The 17214-nt window shown below is 41.2% G+C and overlaps 1 protein-coding gene across 3 annotated transcripts in view; it reads right to left on the bottom strand.

Annotated features, from left to right (window-relative positions):
- TOGARAM1 (TOG array regulator of axonemal microtubules 1) overlaps positions 1–17214 on the bottom strand; it is a 1826974-nt gene that overhangs the window by 1111481 nt on the left and 698279 nt on the right. For all 3 annotated transcript variants that reach the window (XM_044074274.1, XM_044074275.1, XM_044074273.1), the window contains exon 9: positions 2273–2365. In XM_044074274.1, coding sequence (XP_043930209.1) covers positions 2273–2365 — 93 coding nt within the window. The remainder of the gene's footprint in view (positions 1–2272; positions 2366–17214) is intronic.

The raw sequence follows: 17214 nt of genomic DNA on the forward strand, positions 1-17214 counted from the left end.
CAAGAGTTACAGAAGGGGAGGAAAACATTTCAATAAATGAAAATGTTTTAAGTAAAAAAAAAAAGTAACTTTATCTCACAAAAAGTTTACACACACACCAACATGACAGTTCCCTTCAAAGCAATATAACAGTAGCAATCACTCGGTTTCTTAGCACAAGTAAAATATTCTAACAGAAAAAACATAAGTTTTCAAAATAAATTTCAATAAAAATAGGACAGCTTTCCTCAAGAGAGACTCACAACCCCACCACCTGAAGGACTGCTAGCTGAATGATAGAATCATGGGGTCTGCAGAAGAATCATGCATTTCAGTGGCAAAAAAGCTCTGAAGTGTTTTGGTATTCCAGCTACATCCTTTTATATGAAAAACATCATATGATCCTGGCAGTTGGAGTGCCTGGGAGGGTACCCAAAGCTCTGGGAAGCTGTCTGGTGCAGGTGCAGGGGGTAAGGCCTATATAGCCTAGGCTACTGCAACCGTGATCCATGTACTGAACATCATTTATACCACTAACATCCTGACGCTGGCTGAGGGATAGTGAAGGACACTGGTTTTCAGGCAAGCTGCTCGCTTCTGCATAGCAGGAAGTTCCAAAACTTAGTACTGTATCATTTTACTACACTGAACATCTTATAAAACCTCTTCAACCTTTGACAATGTAGAAACTGTTTTACCTTCTATTTTTTTTTTAATTTTAGAATGTTCTGACACAATAAATGTTTCATGCATACCAGTGTTAAAGAAAGAGAAGAGACAGAGTTCAGAATTTAAGACAACTTTAGGCTAAAACAGAAAGTGAGTTAAATGATCTGAAATGCTACCTTCTAGCTTAAAAATTTAAAGTACATATTGTTTAGATCTTGTCAAAACTATTTCAAAACACCAAGATAAGCACAGAATGAGGCTTCCAATGAAACTGGTATATTACTAAAACATTCCCTTTGCAACTTCACAGAAACAGGAGCCAAAAGCTATACTAAAACTGACACTTTTTTCTCCATATGATAAAAAAGAACAAAGCAAGACAATAAAATAGGCTCCTAGTTGTACACTTTTCTTGTCTATGCTTTCACAAACAACTGCACCCTTGATATTTTGCCATACTGCCTTAGAAAGATACTTCTACACTAATGAAAGCTAACAAAACTAATTTATAATTATCCAGTGCAAACAAAGAATCAAAAACAATTCAACTCAAGGAAAGCAAATAAGGCAAGTTAGAGATGTGCTTGGAAACCTAGTTTGGAGCTCCCTCCCTTCCCACCATATGCAGAATGGATGATGGGCACACACAGGTATGAGCAAGTGAATGGCATCTCAGACAGCCAATTAAGGAGTAAGGGTGGCTGGGAGGCTGCCATCCACTGCTGAATAAGTGGTGTAGCATGACATCCAGCTCTTGACAAGGGCAGTAATGAAAAGTTTTGATTATTTTTGAGGAAACAAATCAAAGCCAAGAGGACATTCAGCCAGTGGATCTCTTACCACCAAAAATACACGATAAGACTAACTTACTGAACATTCTATTTAAATAATGGCATTAAAGACCCATTATATGCTTTAACTGGGTGACTAGATGAGGCGGACCACTACTGAAATTCTGAGGGCCATAAAGATTAAGCACCTCAGAGTATTCTCCCTTGGCTTATGTACAGTGATTTCAGACAGAGAGTTAGTACATAAGGAGCAGGACATCTGAAGAATCAGGGAGCAAAGGTCCCCTGCAAAAATGTTTTAATGGTGAAATAGCAACTTTTGAAATCTGCTGTCTTTGTGTTCTGACCATAGTTTATTTTTTGGACGTTTTAGGATCCACAATTTATGGTGTCAGCTAAGCTATGACTAAAAGCACTGAAAGCAGCTTGTGCTTGCAAAAGGGCAGAGTGTCATTAATGCATCTTTCAAGTGAACAAACCAGGAGGGTCAAGAAAAACCCAACACAAGATAAACACACTTAAAAAACAAAATAATATGCTGTATTTTTCTGTAAAGACCATCGGAAGATTTCTCAAACAGATGTTAGCAAAAATGATAAGAGTAAATAAGATCAGCTTTCAAGGAATCTGATACAATTACATTTCATCAGCAGGTTCTGTGAAGCAAGAGAAGATGATGCCTGTATGAAATAGGATGTGAGAAAGGACTTGTGGAATGCTAGGTGATTCATAGTACCTTTGGTTATCATTTGTGTAATACGGTGAACATGATGCCTTTTAGCAAAGGAAGAAGACTGGAAATAACATTTCTTCAGCAATGCATTAAAACTTACCTTTTCCAACAATCACAACTGAGTCATCAGATAGGCTATGTCCAGTAGTGTCATGGTTGTTCATCTGTACGCTAGCAACAGATCCTGTAAGACCTTAAAAATACAAATGTACAATTGTGTGTTCAGCCAAAATGAATACATTTCAAAGGCAAAAATGAATAAGTGTTTAACAAAGAGTTGTAAATACTACCGTTGTATCCACTCAGTCTGTACACTTCTATGGGTAGAATATAACACTGAATATCAGTATTTCAATTAATCAGACTTCTGTGCTATATTCAAATCTACTCTTAAATCTAAAACTGGAAGACAGAAAAATGTACTTAATCTTGATGTCTTATACATTAATTAGCTCAGTCTTTTCTATTAAATGAAATGCATATAATTTTGTTGCTAATCGATTTTGCTAATACATTTCGGTTCAAATGGCATATGTAACAGAGACTTAATGAATTATTGCTAACCATTAAATTGATAATGTGCAAGTCTTTCCAAATGTATCATTAACAAACTTGTTGCAAAATTATATTTATGGGTGGAAACACCAAAGCAGGTGCATAATTCATGAGGTGGGGATGCATACATGACATAATGAAAACCTGATGTAAAAAACCTAAGAAATTTTGATGCTACAAGTACTTGTTCAACATAAATGTGTTATATAAAATGCTGAAAGTCTAGTAATTTTTAAAGGTAAACACCCATAACTTTGTTATGACCTAACTTCTTCATACCATATTTTCAACAAGCCATCAGTTAAGTTCCTCAGTCATAAATTATCATTGAAGCCTTTCCAAAAATACATTATCACAAAATGACTGCAGAATACCATTTTCAGATGGAATAGTACATATGCATAATTCATAAGGTGGGAACTTGTAGATATTGTTCTGAAAATTTGGTATGAAAATGTTAGGATATTGTGAAGTTGTGTGTGGTTTTGTTTTAACCTTTTTATTAAGAATTTTTAATAATGCAATACAAAATGGTAACAGACAATGCACAACCAAAACAATGAAAGTAATATAGACTTGTGACTTGTATACAACAATTAACTATTTACAGATACACCTTATGTTCAACACAATAGATAAGTTAACAGAGATTAAGCTAGAAGGATATCAAATAAAATATCCCAATATTCAGTAAAGTGTGTACCAAGTCTTTGGGTGTATTTCTGGTACTTGTGGACAAGTAAGTGTTTAGTAGAAAGTTGTTTAAATCCATCCCAAGTGAGTAGAGATCTATCCTTCCAGTTAAGGGTGCTAGAAAGTTTGACAAGGGAAAAGAGTGTTATTAAAATACAAGTCTGAAGTATGGATAACCCTGTAGAGGGGATATGTAATATTGCGAATTTCTAGGACAAAGTCATTTTTTCATATCCCTTTTTTTTCCAATTGTACCCTAAGGGAGCACCAGAGTCTATAAAAGCATTTGTAGCTCCAAAGAATATGGAGCAGGTCATCATTGTGATTGGTACAATGGGGACAGAGGGGAAAGGAGGAAGGATAGATTTTAGAAAGTTTGGCAGGGGGTGAGGTATGCATTGTTTAAGATCATAAATTGGGTATAGTTAAGTTTTTTAAGGGGATTAAGTTTCAAGGAGAGTTGAATAGCTTGGGAGATTTGGTTAGAGGTAATGGAGGGATCTTGGTCTTTCCAACAGTTTGAAAACATTTGGTCATTTTGGGTTCGGATAGAAAAAATAAGTCTGTATGAATTAGAAATTATTTTCTTCTTAAGTAAGAGGGAGTTTCATATGGATTTGCAGGCTTTAATATCATTTAGATTTAGAGAAGTATCTCCCAAGGTATTACGACAGAGTTCAAGGATTTGTCTCAAGATGATTGTATAACTTTTGGGTAGAGACATGTGTAGTCTTATTTCAGATAATGAATTATTTCTGACAGGAAAGAGATCTGCTATAGTTAATTATCTGATAAGGGGCTATTTATCCAGGTTGATCATTTTGTTGTTCAATCTAAGGTTGGGGTTGTGTGAGTTTCTTTTAATGTTAGACTTTATGTGATAAACAAATTGTTTCCTAACGACTAGAACAATTACAAACAAATATGTGTTACTATTCTTTACATCCCTCCTGGTGACAACACGGCTATACTGTAAGATGTCTTACATTGGAGATCCATAACAATTTCACAAGAAATACTACTACTACTAGGTGATGTGAATGTCAGTTGACTGGACATAAATTCTAACTCTCCTGCATCTAGTGTGAACTTATTTGGTTTCATGCAACTAATTAATAGCCCCAGACATCATCAAATTCCCTTTTAGAATGGATCAGAGTATCAGACCCTTGCAAATACACCACCACAAGTACAATGTCTGACTGTCTCAGTGAACATCTCCCAATCTATACAACCAGACATCTTGCACATCCACTGAAACAGCATGTTTATAAAACAACACATCCTTTCCAAGTTTAACCAAGAAATGTTCATTACTAACCTATCATCTATTAACTGGAACTTCCTAAAAATCTTCCCCTTAGATAATGCGGTAAATGAATTTAATACAATTTTCCCAATATTCTGAAGAGCCTTGCACCTACTAGAAGGAAGAGACTAAAAACAAATAATGCAATTTGGCTATTCAGAAAAAGTAGAATGCTAATGCAGGATAAAGAAAAAGCATGGAAAGAATGGCAAAATTATATATCACCATGATATTTTGAAAACTTCAGAATGTTTCGCAATCATAATAAAAGGAAAATTAATGATGATAAAAACTATACTAGAATAACATTCAGAATAACAGTAAACACAACCCTAAACAATTATGGACAGCCATTAAAGAAATTTTGCAACTCAGCCATAAATTGGGCGGCGCAGTGGTGCAGTGGTTAATGCTGTCGCCTCACAGCAAGAGGCTCTCCGGTTCGATTCTCGGCTGGGGTGCCTTCTGTGTGGAGTTTGCATGTTCTCCCTGCATTCGCGTGGGTTTCCTCTGGGTACTCCGGTTTCCTTCCACATTCTAAAGACATGCTTCTGGAGCATTTCTCCTCGGGCCTCCGCTGAAAACAGGATCTGTGGAACCTAGTCGGACTTTCCCAGTCAAAAAATGTTAACTAAACTAAAACTAAACTAATTAAACCCTAACCACTCTCCCAATGGGTCTATATTAGAAAGTTGACCTTAGGGTTAGGGTGCGGGTTAAGGTAAGTGCATAGATGGTAATGTATTTTAGATTTAGTGTAGAGTTTTGTTAAGTGTATGTGTGTGGATTATTTAGTTTGTTTGGGTTTAGCTTTTTAAGGTAAGTGTACGATAGATACGGACCTTAGAGTTAGGGTGCAGGTTAAGTTAAGTGCATACATGGTGGTATATGTAAGATTTAGTGTAGGGTTAGAAGTAGGGTTTTGGTTAGTGTATGTATGTGGTTTATTTAGTTAGTTTATGTAGGTAGTTTGTAGCGGGCGGTGGGGTGGGACAAGTATGAGAGTTTGACTTTTTAAATTTCGCGGTTTAGAGCATTTGGTGTTTATGCGGTTCGATGACGACGGGTCGACGTTTAGGTATTCGATGAAGTAAGCAGTCGACTTTATAATATAGACCCTCTCCCAATAACTCATCATTCGAAACCGCAATACAGTTCAACTCTTATTTCATAGATGGTATAGCATCTCTAACAAAGGATTCCCCAACATCTAATACTAACCCTGCCCAGCAGCCACGTATCACCACGTCCACTTTGACTTTCAAACCCATATCCTACATAAATCTACTCTTAAACAAACTCAAACCATGCTCTACTTCAGCTGATGACCTTCCAAGCAAATACCTTAACATAGCAACTGGTAGCATTGCCTAACCTGTCTCGATCTTAAAAATAGGTCAACTCCAGGAATCACACATTTCCTTTCTCTGAAAAAAGGCACACATATTATGCCACAAAGGATAAAGACAAGTACAGAAAAAAAGAAGTTATGCACTCACCATAATGTTCCATATGTGTTGTCCATCTCGCCTTCATTCCGTACTGGTTGGATTCAGAACTGATACTTGGTTCTGACTCGGCCTTATACAAAAGCTCGAGGTCTTCAACTAGCTCGTGGCTTATACTCTATCCCATGATGCTCTAGGAAACTCCTCAGATCTTGTTTGCTGGTATAACAATATAAGCATATAAAAATTTACTACTTTAATAGCCAAGAAGAGGGTCAGAGAATATTAGTCGCCAAATGATCCTCTCGGTCCACCAGGAGCTAAAGGCTGGGGGAAGGAGGGTGGGATGTAAGAATGAAGGAGAGATGGACAACACACATGGAATGTTATGGTGAATACATAACTTCTTTATGTGATGTTGTCCTATCTAGTCTTCATTCTGTACTGGTTGGGACAGCATCCCTAGCACCATCTTTCTTGGGTGGCTCAAGGGAATATTCTTCAGAACAGTGGACCCAAAAGAGGCCCTGTCTCTAGAGGCCAAATCAACTTTGTAATGAGTAATAAAGGTATGAGGTCTTGCCCATGTTGCTGCAGCACAAATGGTATCAACTGGCAGTTTAGCCCAAAAGGCAGAAAAGATAGATATAGCTCTGGAAGAATAACCTCTTACTTTGTCGAGAAGTTGTTTATTCTGCAATTTCTATATGAATGTAATGCAATCTGACAGCCATCTGGAGAGAGTGGGCTTAGTAACTGGAGCACCTTTTTTGCAGTCTAAGGAGGACACAAATAATTGGTCAGTCTTACTAAAGTCCTTTGTTCTATGCAAGTAGAAACAAAGTTGTTTATGTACATCTAGTTGATACAGCACATATTCGGCCTTATTGCCATAATTAGGGAAGAAAACTAGTAAGTCTATGGACTGGTTTAAGTTTGATTCTGAAATACTTTTGGTAGAAAGGCAGGGTATTTCAAACAGACACTGTCTTTTTGGAACAGCATATAGGAGGGTTTGATAGACTATGCTTGTAACTCTGAAACTCTCCTAGCTTAAGTGATAGCTATTAAAAGTATTGTTTTCCAGGTTAGAAACTTCATATCACAGGATGATGCAGATTCAAAAGGGGGTGAGAATCATACAGGATAACACAAAATTCAGGTCTCATGCTGCTAGAGGTGTTTTAATGGGTAGTCTTAATAGAATGGTACCCTTCAGGAAGTCTTTGCAAAGTCTGTGGGACATCACCTTTGGCCCTGCTTTGCCTATATGGAAGTTTGAGATCGCTGCTAATTGAACACAAATAGTAGCTGCAGCAGTCCCATCATGAAATAGTTTTGCTAAGAATTCCAGTATGGAAGATATAGAGGCAGAGAAAGGGTCAATATGATTTTCCAAGGCCCAGGAGGAAAATCTCTTCCATTTGCTGATATACAATTTTCTCATCGAAGCCTTATGAGAAGAAATCAAGACATGCTTCACTGAAAGGGAAAGGTCAGGTAACCTACTTGGAATCGGAGCAGCCAGGCTGTCAATTTGAGGCTTTGAACAGATGGATGGAGCATTCCCGACAAATGAGCCAGAGAATCTCGAAATGGGTCCAGACTCCAAGGCTTCTCCTGGAGATGACGCCAAAGGAAGGGGAACCATATTTGACAAGGCCAGTAAGGAGTGACAAGAATCAATGTCCCTCCCAAAAGGCTGGTTTTCTGAAGAACTTTGGGTATCAACGGGAAGGGAGGAAAGGCAAAGAGGAGACCCGAGGGTCAATCATGTACAAGTGCATCCCTTGGCGATTCGCCCATAGGGGGGATTAGGGCAAGGTAGCTACTGCATTTGGCATTCATGGATGTGGTAAAAAGGCCACAGCAAAGCTAGCCCCACTTTTGGAAAATCATTTCCGCTATGTCTTGTTTTAGGAACCACTCGTGAGGCATCAGAATCTTCTTGCTGAGTTTGTCTGCTGTCACACTGGATTTCCCTGGGATGTGCGTTGCTATCAGTAAGTGTTGGGAAGAGGTCACCCGCTGCCATACTCTCAGGGTCTCCCAGCAAAGAAGGTAAGATCTGGTTCCTCCTTGTCTGTTTATATACCACACAACTGACATACTGTCTGTTTGTATTGCAATGGTTCCTAGTGGAAGAAAATCTTGGAATGCCTGCAACACTAAAAACACCACTCTCACCTGTAGGACATTGATATGTAAGCGTGCCTCGTGATCCTACCAAGTGCCTTGGACTGTCCTTCCCTGATAATGTACCCCCACCCTATCTGGGAAGAGTCTGTAGTCACTGTGGCTAAAGGCTGTGGAAGAACAAAGGGTCAACCTAAGGTCACATGAGTGGAGTGAAGCCACCAATGAATGTCTTTCCTGCAAGATTCTGTCATCATGATTTGGTGGGATATGGGTAGTTCCTGCATGGACCACTAAGTGAACAGAAGCCACTGCAGAATCCTCATGTGCAGCCACACCAATGGAATCACGTTTATTGCTGCTGCTGCTGCCATGGTGCCTAGCACTTTCAGAACTGTTCTTACTTGGACCTTCCTCCTGAAAAGTAGGCTTACGACCTGACACCGAAGGGCTTGTACTCTTTCTGAGGGAAGCTTTACCATAATTTTTGTAGTATCTAAGTCTGTTCCTATAAAACCGATACAGTGACATGGCAATAAGGCAGATTTTTCGTAATTTATTGTGATCCCTAAATGAGAGCAGAGTTTCAATGTGGTGTTTCTTGTTTTTATTAGTAGATGCTCGGTGGTGGCAGTTAAGAGCCAGTCATCTAGGTACAGAAACACTCGGAATCCTAGATGTCTCAGGTGAGCTGTAACTACTGCCATAAACTTGGTGAACACTCTGGGGACTGTAGTGAGACCAAAGGGCACAGCTCGAAACTGGTAGTGACTGGCTCACAGCCGAAAAAGCAAATGACTCCTGGATTGCCTGTCCATTTTTATGTGGTAGTACGCATCCTGAATGTCTATAGAGCACATCCAATCATCTTTTACCAGAAAAGGGAGTATTGACTGCAGTGTTACTATTTGGGACTTGTCTGTCTTACTGCTTTGTTCAGTCTGCTGAGATGCTAGATGGGTCTCCAGTCCCCTGTTTTCTTTAGAACTAAAAAGAACCTTGAGTAAGTTCCGGATTCTATTTGGTCTGTGGGGACTGTTTGGATGACTCTTCTCTAGCAACTTCTGTATTTCTATGGTTGCCTGTTCCCTTTGACTGGGTGGAATGTCCAGGATGTTTTTTATGTCTAGGGCGGGGAAAGAAAAGGGTATGGAGAAACCTCTGGATACAATGCTTTGTACCCATTTGTCTTTTGTTATTTTTAGCCAGGCTTCTGGGTAGAAAGATAAGTGACCCCTAACTGCCTCAAGAGAAGGACAGGCGGGCCTCCTTTCAGGAGCACTGAAATGGCTCGCCAAGGAAGGATTCCCTGTCACCCTGGTTTTGCAGACCCCCTCTACTGCGTGGCCGGCGTCTTCCATTATTACTTCCCTCTCTGCCCCTGGGGGAAGAATCACCACGTGTGTCCTGAAAAACTCTTTGGGATTTTCAAAACCACATTTTTCCTCCCTTTTGACAAGGTCTAGAAGGTAGGGAAAAACAGACTCCTATGGCAGAGAGTTTTTCCTTTCTGTTCACACCTGGTTATTGTGTCTTTGACTTTAGGCCCGAACAAGGATGAACCACTGAAGGGGGAGTAAACAAAGGAAGACTTAAAAGGTTACACAAAGTTACACAAGTGCATACAGGAATGCCGCCTTAGGGAAATTCCTGAACCTGCTGCCCTACTCGCTCCATCAGCTGCATAGGAAATTAGTCTCATGGAGGCATTTACCACAGAATTAAAGGTGGAGAGCTGGGAGGAAACTTTATCTGATACCCTCACAGCTACTGAACCCTGGAGAGTATCTCGCAGCTCCTTCAGGAGATCTCTCTGCAATCTGGTAAAATGTGCAAGATAAATCAAGGACCTGAGTGCAAAGGTTGCTGAAGAAAAGGTGCATTTTCCATATCTGTCCATCATACGAAACTCTTTGTTGGGAGGATGGATAGAAGAGGACATCGGAGACAGTTCCTTCTTGGTGGCCGTTGCCACCAATATAACATCTATGGGACACCTTTCATAAGGAAATTTTTATCAGTGGGAGGAAGTAATGAATTTATTTGGTCTCCGAGGGACAGGCTCCACTGAGTCTGGAGACTCCCATGCCTTCCGACAAATTAGATCCATGAGTTCATCGAAAGGCAGAGACACTCAAGTAGCAGAAGGGCGAGACCCAAAAGCCTTCAGGTAAACAGACTCCTTGGAAGGGTTGATGGGCTTCCAGCCACCTCTCTACTTAAGTATTTCTAAGATGTCTGCAAAGGAGACATTGTCAGAAGGTGACAGTGGGGACCCTTCTGATTCTTCAGGGTCTGTGTCAGATATAATGGACTCCTCCGGGGAGTCCAAACGCTTCCTCTTACACAGTCTCTTATGAGGGACCTCTTCAGAAGGTATTCTGGAGAGGTTTTGGAAGATAGGGATTCACCCAATGGGGCATCCTGAGGCCGTGGGTCTCTGCTCCTGTGTGGATGCAGTTGTGCCGAGACAAACACTGGTGCCTTTGAGGGAGGAATGACTGGACCTGAGAGTGGAGCTGTCTGTGTGGACAGTGCTCTCTTCATCACCTTGAAGGCCCCCCATCCATGATCTGAGGAAGCTCCTGGCTCCAAAGAACAAGAAGACATCCCCGGCACCAAGGGGGTTGGCTCCATGGTCGATGTAGGAGCCAAGCTCACCCATGCTGAAGCCCCGAGAGGCAGGTTCGGATCTGACAAATGTCCAATCCTACTGTCCCCTTGGACCCGACTGGAGAGCGTTGGCTCCTAGACTCCTCGAGCTCAGATGGAACCGAGGAAGTCGGAGCAGTAGTCATGGCCAAAGATCCTGGAACAGGTGTCGGCTCAGACAGTTCCAATACAATCAGCTCCATTCCAGATTTGAAGTTCCGAGTCAGATGGGAGGAGGAATCAATGGTGACAGGGCAGGCTTGGTCAGGTCTGAAACCTTCTGGGTTGGCTCCGACAACAGTTTGGCTAGCGCCAGTGTCCTCAAAAGTTTCCGTACCATGCAATCCACATTGTCATCTGAAAGGCTCCTGGAGGATCGAGGGGAGGGAGCAGGGGATCTGGAAGCTTGCAAGATTGGGAATCTCAACGTCGGAGAAACCGGTTCGAGTTCTGGGGACTGGCTCTGAGCTTGAAACACCAATGGTTCTGATACTGAAGGAGCTGAGGTGGAAGGCTTCTCAGGCCCGACAGGTTTCGGGTCCAATGAGGAAAATTTTGGCAACTTTTTAGTCAGCTCAGATGCAGCCTCCGATGAAGAAGATCTTTGACCTGATCTCTGAGATTTTGAAGAAGGGGATGAGTTCTGTTTTGAAGGACTCTGACCTTCTCTCCTATGGCTTCTGAAAAGGAAGTCTTCAGTAATTCCCTAAGAATCAACTTATTATTTCTTTCAAGAACCCTGTGGCTGAAAGAATGGCAGATGGCACACGATTCTTGTAGGTGTACTACTCCAAGGCACTACACACACACACACACACACACACACACACACACACACCAAGAATGTCAGTCAAAGACATTTTCTGACGGCTCTTAGAACATCTTTGGGCTGTTTTGACATCTTAACAACAAAAAACAATTTAGTACTACAACTACTATATATATATATATATATATATATATATATATATATATATATATATATATATATATATATATATAGACAAACGTAGATATATATATATATATATATATATATATATATATACACACACACACACACTCAACTTTCCACACTTGTCTAGAGGAAAGCAGTTTTTAGTACTTAATAAATAAGCACCTATCCAGGCATGTCTAAGGGTCAGCTCCCGGTGATTTCTCCTGTCTACCTGATGAATTTGGGCATCTTGGGGCAATGCAGCAATTGCCTCATGTACACAGACAACCCTCTCCTCCTACCACCCAACACTACAACTTGTGAGAGATGCACTTATATTGCCAAACTGGAAGCAAAGCTCTCTTCATCCAAGACTGGACTAGACAGTCAAGAGGAGAAGGTAAACACTTGCACCCCACCACAGTCATCACATAGTCCCTCAAAAACTACACCACCAAAACACACACATAGAAACACAAAACACACCTACATTCACATAGGGTCTCAATAAAAACCTGCCCAAGCATCAGGGACCTCCAAAGCAGAAATGCAAGCAAACTCCACCCCCCAACACAACCCAAATGACACATAGCCCACAAACTCAGTGTGCCACTCAACCACAGCCCATAAGGCATAACAAAGTACCCAACACTCTAGTCATAGGTGACTCTATAGTCAGGCACACTGATGTTCCACTCACCAGGCTAAACAAGGAGAAAGTTACTGTCAGCTGCCTGTCAGGTGCCAGGATCCTCAACATAACGCACGCACTCAGGTCACTCCACAACAAGTACAAATATGACACTGTCATTGTCCATGTTAGTGTGAATGACCTGAGGCATCTCCTGGACTACATGAAAAGAGACATGGAGGAGCTCTCTGATCTTGTAGCCCAGGCAGGTATGACCCTGGCCCTGAGTAGCATCCTGCCATCACCCAGAAAGTTGCCACAGTACAAGGATAAAATGATTGACTTCAACAATTGGCTAAGCTTCTGGTGTCATTCTAAGGGGATCCAGTATTTGTCTGCCTGGGACGACATGATCGACAGACCACGATGCTTTGCCAGAGATGGCTTGCCCCTTTCGTCCTTGGGATTCCGGATACTGGCTAAGGCTCTTGCCACCCCTATAGTGCCTTTTTTAGGCAAGGTTCAAATGAGAAATTCACCACCATAACAGGTACAAGCAAGCAAAATCTGAGGGTAATGCTACTCAATGCTAGAAGTCTAAACCTCAAAATGCACTCACTCGAGGCACTCCTTAAAATGAAGAACATCGACATCTGTGCAGTGACAGAGACCTGGTTCAAAGCTCCAGAGAGCACCCCTGCATTACCAGGCTATAATTCATACCACACCTTTTGGCCACCTAACCTGTAATGAAGCACTAAAGGTGGAGGCGTGCCCATATTCATTAAGGATATCCACACCTCCAGGCTAGTTGCACAGCATAATGCATCCGAGATTATCCAAATGCAACTAACTCTGGGCAAGACCACAGTCCAAATTGTAGCTTGCTACAGACCCCCCCCACCATGCCCCACGATTCCCACTCATCATTTCTTGATGCACTGGAAAGTATTAGGGTACAACTTAACACCCTAATAATGGGCAATTTCAACTACCCCACCATTAACTGGGAAAACTACTCATGTACCAACTCTTTTGCTCAACGTTTTCTGGAATTCATGAATTCCAACGCCTTGGATCAACTTAATCACACCCCTACCAGGGGCAGCAATATCCTGGACCTGGTCATTACCAACATGGGCAACCGGTGTTCCACACCAGAGGTCAATTCCTCATTGGTCAGATCCGACCACAAGCTAATCACCTTAGACATCCACATCCCGCCCCCAGCCCCAATTAGGAAACCACAGTAAAAAACTTCTCCAAAGCCAACTTCACACTTCTTAAGTCAGAAGTGGTAAACTTCATGATACCCATGCAGAAAGACAATAGAGATACGACTGCTGAATCCTACACAAATGCACTTTATAAGCACTTACATGAGTGCGTGGATCATGCTATCCCTAATAGAACCAAGATGCTATCTTCCAAAAAAAGGAAGCCAATCTGGTGGTCCTCTGTCATACACAAATTCTACAACAGAAGAAAGAAACTGTTGCAAAAAAGAGTAAAATCCCATGACTGGAGGAACTCCCTGTTAAACCTCAGTAAGAAGCTGAGATCCCTCATAAAATCCTCCAAAGCTAGTTATGAAAACAAAATTGTCACTTATTCTAAAGACAACCACAAAGCATTCTATAGCTATGTCAAGAATCTCAATGGCAACACTCAGATCTGCTCTGAGTTACAGCACAATGGCACTAAATATGCAGAACCAACTGATATTGCCAACATCCTGGCAGATAGGTTCAGTGCTAACTTTACCCCCCTCTCACCCCCCTAGAGGGCCCATCTCTATACCGGAAGAATGCAAAGTTTCTGTAATCACAGCTGCACAGGTAAAAAACACATTCTCCAAAGCCATGAACACAGTATCCATGGGACTTGACAATATCCCAGGCTGCATTCTACACGAACTACAGAATGAACTGGCACCCCACCTAAGTACCATGTTCAGTCATAGCCTCACCTCAGGCTTTGTGCCCACTGAATGGCGCACTGCGACGGTTATCCCACTCCACAAAGGGGGAGCCACGACGGACCCCAGGAACTACCGCCCCATTAGCCTGATGAGCCTGGTCTGCAAGGTCATGGAACGTATCATCATGGAACTCATAAACAAAGACATTGGTAATCTCCAAACTCTGGACCCTACCCAGTTCAGATTTGTAAAAGGCAGATCACGTCTCCTAAACCTGACTGACTTCTTTGAAGCAGTCACCAAAACCATAGATGAGGGTAAGGTGGTTCACACAGCTTATCTAGATCTTGCCAAGGCTTTCAACACCATCCCCCACTCTGGAATTACAGATAAGCTCACTAAACTAGGTATAAATCCCTATGTCACAAGATGGGTTGCCAACTGGCTCATGGACAGAACCCACACTGTGAAAGTAGCAGACTCCAAATCCTTCAGACCAGTGACAAGTGGAGTACCACAGGGTTCAGTCCTGGGTCCTCTCCTGTTTGGTAACTACTTCTCTGAAGTACAGGCTAACACAGAAGGTCTTTGGCTAACAAAGTTTGCAGATGACTGCAAACTAGGAGCCATAATCGAAACTCCTAACTATGTGGACATACTACAAAAGGGCCTCACTGAGACAGGTGCCTGGTGTCAAAGCCATGGCCTGAAGCTTAATGCCAAAAAGTGTATTGTCATTCCCTTTGGTAAAAACTCTGTACCCATGAACTACCACATAGCTGGTAGTCTACTTAACAGCGAAAATGTAATAAGAGACCTTGGGACACATGTGGACAGTAGTCTCTCCTTTGATAATCACATAGCCACAGTGGTCAGGAAATCCTTCTACGTGGCTCATCTCATCACAAAAGTTTTCTCATCCAGAAAAAAAGAGGTCACTGTTCCCCTCTACTCATCACTCATTAGACCCATTATAGAGTACAACACCCCTTTTAGTATGTACCTCACAAGACATCTACAACAACTGGAAAGGCCGCAGAAATACCTCACAAAGAGGACTACTGGCCTCAAACAGATGCCCTACGCAGACCGTCTCAAAAGACTCCAGCTTTACTCCGTCGCATATCGCTTACTCAGAGGCAATCTCTGCCTAACATACAAAGCTATGTCAAACCCAGAGCTGTTGGACATACACCACTTAAAGAAATCCCAATCCCTCCGAGCTACACGCTCTAGGGACCTAAACCTTGTCACCACAATAAACAGAACATGCTGGAGGGATAGATTCCTGTCCCAGAGACTTCCCATACTCTGGGACAGACTACCTATCTATGTCAAACAGAGCTCCTCATTAGCACTCCAAGAAAAATCTTGACGACTGGATGGGAGATAGGAAATTCACACCGGGGATCACTTCTGTGGCTCTGTTCGACAGGGGCACAGGAAAATCATTTTCTTGGGTGGCGAAAACCAGGGTACATTTTTTGGCTAGGCTTATACAGGCCCTAGGGCCAATAGCCTAGTACCTACCTATGAACCTATATATATATATATATATATATATATATATATATATATATATATATATATATATATATATATATATATATATTTAAGTATATACACATATATATAATGCGCGCACTAAGGGAAAGCCCTCTAATTTAAATGGGCTAAGCAGCCCTCTAACTTAAATGAGCTAGCTTAGTGGATGGAAGAAAACACCAAAAACAAACAGTTTTTTTTTTTAAACAAGCTTGCTTAATAGAAAAATTATCTAATGCACACACAGGGAAAAGCCCTCTAAATGGGCTGAGCAGCCCTCTAACTTAAATGAGCTAGCTTAGGTAATAGTACAAATCCACCCAAAATAAACAGTTATTCAACCAACTTATAGATGTAGAACAAAAACTTTTTAACTTTTTAAATTTTAAGTGTGTTTCTGTAGTAGTGAATTGTATTTCTGATGCAGTCGCCTTTGACGAATAGTGAATTAAATCATTTTATGCTAAAAGACCTGGTTTTCTCCTGATTTTCTGTGTTTTTGTTCTATATTTTTCTTTGGTATACACTGCTGCTGTTCCTGCTGCCTTTTGTTTTTCTTGTTATTCAACCAAGTTGCTTTACAGGAATTATCTAACTCACACGGTAAGTAAAAAGCCCTCTAATTTAAACGGGTTAAGCAGTCCTCTAACTTAAATGAGCTTAAGGAGAATTATCGAAAAACACACACTCACTAAGGGAAAAGCACTCTACATAAAACGGGCTAGAGCAGCCCCTAAGTTAACTATCTAGCTTAACTAAGTATAGAACACTCTAATTTAAACAGCACAAAACAATGAACCTGTCAAAAGTTATTTTAAACACACTGAGGAAAGCCGGGATAGGGAAGAAAGTAGGCCTTGAGTTAAACGACGGCCAACAATCAAAGAGTAAGGTAATGAACAAAGCCAAAAAAACTGTTAAAAGGGTTAACCAATTAACTAATTTACTAAACTACTAACTAACTAATCCAAAAAGGGGAAAGAACTATTAAATTTAGCCGGAAAAACAAAACTGTAAAAAAATCACTTAGCCAGAACCAGTGTGAAGCACCCAATCTTGTTTAGTGGCAAACGAGATCTGGGGAGTTTCCTAGACCATCATGGGATAGGGTAAAAGCCACAAGCTAGTTGAAGAGCTCAAGCTTTTGTATAAGGCCGAGTCAGAACTGAGGATCAGCTCTGAACCTAACCAGTACAGAATGAATGCGAGATAGGA

This window comes from Protopterus annectens, chromosome 6.part0 (assembly GCF_019279795.1).
Source record: "Protopterus annectens isolate FY-2018-M chromosome 6.part0, PAN1.0, whole genome shotgun sequence".
Classification (NCBI taxonomy): domain Eukaryota; kingdom Metazoa; phylum Chordata; order Ceratodontiformes; family Protopteridae; genus Protopterus; species Protopterus annectens.